Source organism: Furipterus horrens, unplaced genomic scaffold, assembly GCF_987537825.1.
Source record: "Furipterus horrens unplaced genomic scaffold, mFurHor1.1.pri manual_scaffold_12, whole genome shotgun sequence".
Classification (NCBI taxonomy): Eukaryota; Metazoa; Chordata; class Mammalia; order Chiroptera; family Furipteridae; genus Furipterus; species Furipterus horrens.
This window is the reverse complement of record NW_028327182.1, coordinates 743,369-752,720: the sequence shown is the minus strand read 5'-3', so window position 1 is coordinate 752,720 and position 9,352 is coordinate 743,369. Positions and strand designations below refer to the sequence as shown.

At 56.1% G+C, this 9,352-nt stretch overlaps 1 protein-coding gene across 1 annotated transcript; it reads left to right on the top strand.

The window, feature by feature from the left end:
- Positions 1–100: 100 nt before the first annotated feature.
- On the top strand, positions 101–9,240 carry NHLRC3 (NHL repeat containing 3). The gene is made up of 7 exons (XM_090258874.1): positions 101–408; positions 783–935; positions 1,443–1,590; positions 3,854–4,054; positions 5,160–5,251; positions 7,297–7,409; positions 8,448–9,240. Exons 1-7 carry the CDS (start codon positions 325–327, stop codon positions 8,698–8,700), a joined length of 1,044 nt encoding a protein of 347 aa, XP_090115000.1. The 5' UTR covers positions 101–324; the 3' UTR covers positions 8,701–9,240.
- The last annotated feature ends 112 nt before the right edge of the window (positions 9,241–9,352 follow it).

Sequence of the window (9,352 nt, the reverse complement as noted above, 5' to 3'; positions counted from 1 at the left end):
CGCGGGGCGAGAGAGGGTTGGTCCCCGGGCCTGCCTGAGGGCACGTGATGCGGGGGCGGGGCCCGAGGGCACGCGACTTGGGGGCGGGGCCGGGGCACGTGACGCGGGGGGCGGGGCCCCAGGGAAGCCCTGGGAATCCCCGGAAGTCCCGCGCTGTGGTCCCTGCGGCTCGCAAACCGCGTGCCCCCGAGACCGGGCGATCGGAGAAAAGCCTCCGCCCGGAGGCCCGGCAGTCGCCGAGCGCCGCAGGGAGCCGTGCGGACCGAGGCCTCCCCGCTGCCTCCGCCGCCCGCCCGAGCGCCTCGTCGCGCTTCCTGTTTCGTCATGGCGAGGCTCTGGCTCTGCGCCGGGGGCGCGGGCTGCCTGCTGGTCGTTCTGGTTTTGCATTCGCGTCTCTCCGGCTCTCCGGTGAGTAGGAGGGCGAGGAGGTGGCTGGACGGGGTGCGCACCGCACCTTGGGGCGGCGGCGCTCCCTTCTGCACTGGAGGTGGTGGGCGCACGAGTTTGCCTCCAGCGGGGGTGGCTGGGGTCGGGGAGCGGACCCCTGGGGGTCGCCCTGTGTCTGCGGGGCCGTGGGGGTGGACGAGGGTATCGGGGGTCCGTGGTGACGGGAAACGAGGGCAGGCCCGCGCCCCGCCCGGGAGGCCAGCCCGCCGAGCACGCCAGCCGGGGCCGGGTGGTTTCTGACCCTGCGCGGGGGTCAGCCGTGCCTAAAACGGCCGTTTCTGCTCTTTCGTAACCTGGGGCGCGAGCTGACTCCCAGTCTCCTGGTTTCGCCGAAGGTCTTCAGAGAGTTTGCGTTCCACGTTCCCTGGAGCGGCGAGGACGCGCCCTACCGGCTGGACGTGGCTTGGCCCCGGCACCCCGAGGCCTTCACCGGGGCGACGTTCTGCGCTGCGGTTGACTCCCCGAGCGGGCTGGTGTACGTCGCCCAGGCAAGTAAAACGGGGGCTTAAAAAGCACACGAACGCCGGGGAAGCCTCAGCCGGCCGCCCGGCACCGAGTCCCCAGATTTCATGCCAGAAATGGAGTTTGTTCTTTGAAGTGCTTTCAAGGGAATACAGTCGCCCCTCCCTATATCGCGGCCTCACTGTATCGCGGGATTTTTAAAATATTATATTTAATTATTTACCGCGGATTTTTCGCTCTATCGCAGGAGTCTGCGGTACCGTACACGTATGTTGTTAAAGTTACGCAGGTTTAATTGTGCAGAATAAACGTAAGGTTCCTACTCCGCGGGGCGGTCTGGAACGTAACACCCGCGGTAAGTGAGGGAACGCTGTGTATGGCTTTGAATTGGATACATGTTAATTTGTTAGGTTTTGAAGCCGAGTTCTGAAGCCCTACTGAAGTCCTCCACTACCCTTTAAACTTTGCTTCTTGCTGCCAAAACAAAGGTTAGCCTCTTAACACTGGTTGTGTCGCGGTGTGTGTGCCCCCAGAGAGGAGCTGACATCCAGAAGGTGCTGGTGTTCACGGAGGACGGGCATCTGCTGCGCGCCTGGAACCACACGGTCGACACGCCGCACGGCATGTTCGCGGCCAGCGCCCCGTACGAACAGTCCGTCTGGATCACGGACGTGGGAAGCGGTACGTGTACTAGCGTGGATGCAGTTGTCTTGCTGGAAATTACATCTGTGCCCCGTTCCTGCTTGTGCATTTTACAATCAGAGTGGCCAAGTCTAACTCGTTTAGGGATTGATGACATCACTTTGTTGTAAAAATACGTTGCACTTCTGTAAAATCAAGGCAGTTAACGAGGAGGCCACCGTGACATGACCTTTAACTTGACAAACGCCTTCTCTTCTTTTTAAAACTTATTCTTCAGTGTTCCCATTAGAGTTGGACTGTCATTTTGCGTTGATTTCAGGTGTGCAGCACACCGATGAGACAGTCACATATGTTACAGCGTTCACCCTGGTATTTCCAGTGCCCGCCAGGCACCGTCCTTAGTTATCACAGTACTTTTTACAGTGGTCCCTCTGCTGGACTGCAGTCCTGTGGCTGTTCTGTGGCTGCCGGTACGTACTTCCTTCCCTCGCCGCTTTCACCCAGACCCGCCACCCCCGACCCCCGGCAGGTGCCAGCCTGTCTCTGTGTTTATGAGTCTGTTTCAGTTTTGTTGGTGTATTTTGTTCTTTGGATCCCACACATGAGTGAGGTCCCGTGGTGTTTGTCTTCCTCTGACCGGCTTAGCGCACTCAGCCTCACCCCCTCTGGCTCCATCCCTGCTGCGCAAAGGGTAGGATTTCATTCTTCTTCATGGCCGAGCAGCGTTCCGTCGTGTATGGGAACCATGGCTCGCTCACCCACGGGTCGCCAGTGGGCGCGGGGGTCGGGGTGGGAGAGGGACTCTGCTCTCTTCCCAGAGCCCTGGCTTCTCACACAGCTCTAGTCGCTCCTTTTCAGTTCGTTCCGTGCACGTGATGTTCTGCACCGAGTCCCAGAAATAAGCAGAACACGTGTGACCGCTTCCTTCTTCCCACTATAGCTTGTTTTCCATGCACAGACCTGAAGACAGCTCTGTTGTATTCCTTCCCATTTTGGAAAGGAATAAATTCCTCTTAACAAAAACATGGCTGCAAACCAGCCATTTTGTATTTAAAACAAAAAACAAAAACATTTACTGGTATTCTCTCTTTTGCTAATTCTTTAGAAACTTTGAAATTTGCTTTCTTAAATAATGTTTTGTTCTCTTACTGTTGCTACAAGCTTTAGCTCAAGCCTCCAAATCAAATAGAGTAATAAATACCATTTTCAAGACAGAATTATAATGCAGGCTAATTCACTTTATTTCCAGTAAGCCCAGTGGATCCAGTTTATCTTTGAACGACTGCCAGTTAGTTTGATCCTGGTACACCTTCAAGTGGATTTATGTTAGCTGCTTTATGGTTTTTCTCTATTCATTAGTATCCCACTTTATACTTTTGCTTGGAAGATCATTGTAACTCAAAGAAATTTTAATATAAGTGAGAAGATAAATACTAAGTAATTTGGAAAGATTTAGTCCCTTCTTAGGAAAGGAAAGTTAATGAGCTGAATTTTGAATTTGTGTCCACTCAGAGAAAATGTAGTTTACTAAATGGGTGTCATAGAGGCCTGTTTTGTTGACCTACTGAAATCAGAGACCTGCCCATGAATGAGCGAAGTAACACTTCCCAGATACTACTGATTCGTTCCCGTCCCGTCCTGATTTCCTGTCACACGTAACGCTCACTCAGGGTCATAAGGCTAAAATGGGACATGGTGTGCTGATAGGTTACTTTGAGCTTTCTGTATAAGGAGTCAGGTCTTTTGGTTTCATGTATTTGAGCTCAGAATCTGCTGGCTTTAGAGCACCTGAGGTTGTACTTAAGAAGGAAGCTCAGTTGCTTGTGAAATATGACATCTGATTATCTGAGCCTGTTAGCTTTGTATCACTGTTTAATTCTGTCCAGATTTTTGCTCTCAGTTTACAGTTGGCCCTTCAGCAACATGGGTGTGAACTGGGTGGGTCCACTCAGTATGTGGGTTTTTTTCCATAAATAGTATAAATGTACTTTCTCTTTCTTATGGTTTTCTTAATAGCACTTTCTCTTTAGCTTACTTCATTGTAAGAATAAAGTGTGTAATACAGGTAACGTACAGAACATGTGTTCACCGACTGTTTATGTTTTCGGTACGTTCCGGTCAGCAGGAGGCTGTAAGTAGTTAAGTTCAGGGGATTAAAAGTTAGATGCGGCCGTCCACTGCGTAGGGGTTGGGGCCTCTAACACATCTTCCCCCGCCCGCGTTCAGGGCTCAACTGCACTTGAAAAACATGATTGTTTGCACAGTGGTCACGCTTATGAAATATTCGTGCCTGTCTTTACAGGACCCTTCGGTCATACCATTAAAAAATACAACTCCTTCGGTGATCTTGTTCAAGTCTTGGGGACCCCCGGCCAGAGAGGCTCTGGTCTGAACCCCCTGCAGTTCGATAACCCTGCGGAGTTATACGTAGAAGACACGGGAGACATTTACATTGTGGACGGAGATGGGGGACTGAATAACAGGTTGATCAAGCTGTCCCAAGGTCCGTGGCTTAATCTTCTATGTGTTACCTAAGACCATTATTTAATGAGTCGCATTTAATTTGTTTGATCCTTCGTATAAAGTTATAATTCTTGTGCATGAATCTGTAAAGGGCTCGAGTGTGTTACTAGGAAAAAAGCAGAACAGGTGTGTGGGTGGCCAGTAACAGATCTGATTATTCTTCCCCAAAGCGAGGCAGCGTGGGAATGTGACTGTGGGTTTTCAGGACGAGTGCCTACTCTACCCAAACAAGGGTCGGGCGGCCAGCAACCCGGCGTCCCCGGGCCGGGCCGGTGGGGCAGCAGGTGTCCTACTGGACTCCCTGCCCTTTCCTCCATGGTAGTACCAGCGAGACGGTCAGGTGCTGCTCCGTGGCATGGGTTGTTCAGGAGGCCCGCAAACGTGCGCAGTAAGACTAGGAGGAGAAGGCGCTGCTGTGTGGGGGCGTGGCGCCGGAGCCCGAGAAGGAAGCGGTTTCCAGGGAGGAGAGCGGGGTGGGAGGGCGGCCCCAAGCCTGGACCACAGCCCGCAGGCGGCAGCAGGGCTTCTCCGGGACAGGCGCAGAAGGGACACCTATTGACATGCAGAAAATAAGACTTGGGACAGCCTTGGGAGCTTACGTTGGGGAGACTTCCTGCAGCCAAGAGACCGAAGAAAGAAGCGGACAGCCCCGCGTTAATGGCGTCCCAGGCTCGTCCAAGGAGGCGGCCAGGTGGCGCGGGCGTCCTCCGGGCTGCGGCCCGCGCTGGAGCATCCTCTCGAGCAGGACAGATGGGGTGCGGAGGGAGGGGCCAGCCCACGTCCCAGGGCGGGCGGCCGCCTGTTCCAGGAGCCGTGGGGCCGCGGGCGGCAGGCGGGCTCGGTGCGGGGTCAGCGCACGCCCGTCCGGGAACCGCCCGGCCACGGATCTGAAGCCGTGATCTGCCTGTGGCAGGAGTGCGCGGTGGTTAGCAGGGAAGTGATCTCGGAGAAGCAGACGGGGCATAGAAACAGCAAGGGACAGGCTCGTAACTGACAAGTCTGCCTGCGTCCCGCGACGTGACCTGGGACGTGCAGGCGCGTCAGGTCCCCTCCGTTGCCCCAGCGTGTGTGTTCCCCACTTACAGATTTCGCGACGCTGTGGCTGCGTGGAGAGAACGGGACGGGGCCTGGCCAGTTCAGCGTGCCTCACAGTGTCACCGTGGACTCGTCCGGTCGGGTAAAGACACGGCGTCTGTGTGTGTGGTGTGTGACTCCGGGCTTGTACCGTGGCCGTGGTGCTGCTGGGGTGCTCGTGGGTGTCGGGACAAGAGCCCTGGGGCCGCGGGGGCCCGACAATCTCCCAAGCGTGAGTCCTGTAGTGAAGGGCGCTCCCAAATGGGGACAGGTGAGCAGAGTGGATTTCCTGTCACTTGAAGGGTAGAAAGAACACATCTTGGGACATCAAGTGAGTCAGGTTACCTGAAGGGAGAGAAGGAGCTGCTCTCCTACTAGGGAAACTGAGCATTCACATACATTTTCACTCTTCGATCGAAAGAGAGCAGGGCGGTGACAGCCAGCGGCCACCTCTTCCTGACCAGCTGCGCCCCGTCAGGAGACAGAGGTCTCCCTGCACATGCTGCTGCCTTCTCTCCCAGCCGCGCCCACTGCCGGCTCGTTTGCCTTCACACCCGTGACGCGTGACGCAGCAGGCCTGCGGGGTGACCTTCCCGTCACCAGACCCCAGCCCAAAGTGTTTACTGTTGGCTCCTTCCCCGTCCCAGCCGCCGTGGGAGAATAACCGGCCCCGCCAGGGGCTGAGCTGGGCAGGGGCGCACACACCTTTCTCGCGCGTCATGCCTGCGCACCGAGACGCAGTGGTCCTCTCACGCGTGCTCGTTACGTGACTGGATGTCCCGGTGCCCAGCGGACCGGCCCGCCTCGGCTGCGTGCCGTTAAAAACGTGACCCATTGTTCTGTGCTCAGCAAGCAGCCATCTGGACTATGCTTGGCCTCCTGTGTGGGCAGAGTGCGTGTTCTGATCCTAGGAGAGTCAGGTGCTTCCCGTCGTGGACGGGGTAACTGAACACACGACCCGTGTGTACACCGGGAACTAGGGCGTCGGAATAACTACCGTCCTCACGGGTAAGAGCAAGGCCACGCTCCTGATCCTGCAGGACGTGAGCCCCGCAAGTCCCCCGTGGGGATGGGAGTCCTCCTGAGGCCTGGGAGCACGCTGGGTGGAGATCCTCTGGGATCACCGAGTCCCCACCCTAGGGATGAACTCTGTCTCCTCCTCGGCCACTGGCCTGAGACAGTAATCCCAAGTCAGTTACCTTCGTGAGGGATCAGCAGCCTCTCCAGGCACGCGAGTCTTTGCTTCTGGTTAGAGCTGAGTTCTGTGGCTCCCAACGCTCGCCCGCATCGGTAAAGACAGGGTGAGGTGACCCTGGAACAGCCCCACACCACAAACCAGGGATCCGAGGACCCTGCGGGGAGGGGTGGGGATCGGCAGGCGGCCGCCCTGGCCCCTTCCTCGGAGCTCCGCAGCCCCCGCCGCGTGCCATGGGAACCGCCTTGCTGTGCGGGAGCTGTGGGTGGCGTCCACCCAGAGCCACAGGATTGAACTGTCATCAGAACGCACCTTCTTGCTTTATGACAGCAGCAGCCGTGGTACCGTCCTGCGGCGGACGGCAAACCTGCATTACCGTGTTGTTAGCCCAGTGTCGTCCCCGCAGGTGTCATATCTCCCAGCTTCCTTTGCTGGGGGTCGCGCACTGTGGCCGCCCCGGGCTGGGAGCAGCCAGGGCTCTGCCCCTGTGGGCGAGCGCACGCCTGGCTTCAGCCTGGGCACCCAGGGGCCCGGCGGCCTTGTCTGTGCCGTCGCTCTGGTCCCTGGCACAGGGGCCGGCAGGTGGCGCACTCAGCGACAGCTAGTGTCGTTGGAGGAGCCAGCGCTGTGGCGTCAGCACCGACGGGTCCTCTGCGCACTGCGGGCCCCTCGTCGCCACTGTCAGACGTGCAGAGCCGCAGGCGGGGCAGCGCAGGTTCTGGGCCGGGACAGCGCCACAGGGGCTCCCACCCCGGTCGTGAGCTCCCTTCAAGGCCTGCCAGCCTTTCTGGGCCTTTAGAAAGCGGGGCTTTTAAGAACCCTCTTACTTGGGGACCCCTAGGTGCTACGTGAGATAACGTGAAGTTAACGTAAACACTCCTCTGCTCTCCCCTCCTGTTCGTCTACCTTTGATGGAGACCTTTCCCAGCAAACACGTGTGCTTGGGTCCTCAGGTGTGGGTTGCTGACCGAGGAAATAAGAGACTGCAGGTGTTTGACAAGGACACGGGGGCATGGCTGGGCGCCTGGAACAACTGCTTCACGGAAGAGGGGCCGTCCTCCGTCAGGCAAGCGCTTCTCATCCATTTACAACGTCCGTCTCGCTTGTTCTTGGCAGGTCTCTGAAGAGCCGGCTCCAGGTTTGAAATACGTGTTGTTGACAGGAAGCGGGGAAAGGGCGGGAAACGAGTATGCGGAAAACACGAGCTCACGTTTCAGGTTCCAGACAGTCGCCCCACGGTGCCCTGGGCAGCCCTGGGCCTGTTCTAGAGGCTTCCCTCAAGGCACCAGTGGGAGAAGTTGAAATGGAGAAAGACCACGAAGACCTTGAGTCTCTAGCGTCAGACCAGCCAGACTGTTACTTTCACTTTGTGCTGAAAACTGTGAAAATGTTTTTATTTCTAATCTAAATCAATCTTTGGCTGCATCCATCACAAATCTCTTATTCCCCCAGTAGAAGAATTGGACCAACTTAAAACTTCCCTTCAGAAGAACCCCAGTGCTCGTCTGGCCCCCTCCCTCAGCCTGGCTGACGCTCGGGGCCTGGCCTTGCCCGTGGTCCCTGCTCCTGAACCCCAGGAACGCGCACCCCCGGCCCCTCCTTGGCTCTGTGCCATCGCCCTCAGAAGGGTTGTCTGGGCCTCCGCTCCGACTTGTCCTGTCTCAGCTGTTTTCCATTGTTGATTCTCCCACTGGGACGTGAAGGCGGGAATGGGGGTCAGGGCTTCTCGCTCACAGCAGTGTTCCTGGCACCTAGAACGTGTACACGCGCTAGGAACGTGGCGTGTATAGGACGAGGGAGTGAGGCAAGCCATCTAGTGAGCAGTCTGGTACCCAAACCTGTATGGGAAGCACTGTGGAAAAGCTTTTTGCTCTTTTTTTGTTGGTGTGGGTGGGTGTGTGTGTGCGTTGGAGGGGGTTAATAACCAATGCAGCATGTTATGAATCTAGAAAATGTGCTGCAAATAATTTATCCACCAGAAGGGCTAATAAAGTCACTTTGGGGGGCAACGTCAGCGACTAGGCGCCTGCTGCTGCCAAGCGCTGTGGGGTAAACACGTGGGGAGAGTCGGCGTTCACGGGGTTGTGCGCAATGTTCTCCTCAGGGTGACCCCCGACGGCCAGCTCGTGGTGGTGGCCCAGCTGACCCTCGGCAGGCTGCTGTTCCTGGCCGCCCCCCCCGTGGGTGGCATCGGCTCCTGCTCGGTGAGGCACTCCATCCAGCTGGCAGATCAGGTCCTGCCTCACCTCGTAGACATCAGCGGACAGACCGGAGCCATCTACGTGGCAGAAATTGGAGCAAAACAAGTACAAAAATACGTGCCTTTGAACAGCTATTTCCCTCCCTCCCATGGATGATGCAGCACCTGGTGTGAAGAGCCAGCTGCCTGCCTTCCAGACTGGCCTTTCCTGACGCAGTGGGGAAGGTGGATCTGCCCCCAGGAAATCTGTCCTGGGCTCCAGGCCACGGACAAGTGTGCGCCCAGGGCAAGCTGCTAGGTCTCGGAGGCGGAGCTCCTGCGGGGTGCTGGCCGCAGGCACCACGTGCCCTTGGGGAGCAGCCCCAGCTCCAAGGACGGAAAAGCATCTTACTACAAAAGGTGCATCTAAGCCGCCGTTTACCTGACAGTCAGGTTTGCCTGCACTTTGCACTAATTGTTTTTATCAGAACGTATCCTGGTGAACGTCGGGGTTTTAGCCAATGTCATAAATTGATGTGGATGAAGAAAAAAAATGGAACTGTTTTTTGTTGTTCTGTTTCTAAGCCAGGACAAGAAGTGCAAAAACGTCTCTTTGAAGGAATGCAGGTTCAGTAAACTGAGAGACATTTCAAAAATGTTTAACTTTGTTTTATACCACATTTGTATATAATGTTGAAAGCATTCTCTGTATCTTGCTAAGCAATTTATCAGCATTCTAGTCATGTTTTTCAATGTTTTTCCTTTAGGTTGTTTAAATGGATGAGAAATATATTTTCTATTAAAATAAACATTAAGTTTGGATGGAGAAG

Coding starts and splice junctions, on each gene's coding strand:
- NHLRC3 (XM_090258874.1), top strand. CDS start 325: ATGGCGAGGCTCTGGCTCTGCGCCGGGGGCGCGGGCTGCCTGCTGGTC. Junction 1,591..3,853: donor GATCACGGACGTGGGAAGCG/GTACGTGTACTA, acceptor CTGTCTTTACAG/GACCCTTCGGTCATACCATT. Junction 7,410..8,447: donor GAGGGGCCGTCCTCCGTCAG/GCAAGCGCTTCT, acceptor TGTTCTCCTCAG/GGTGACCCCCGACGGCCAGC.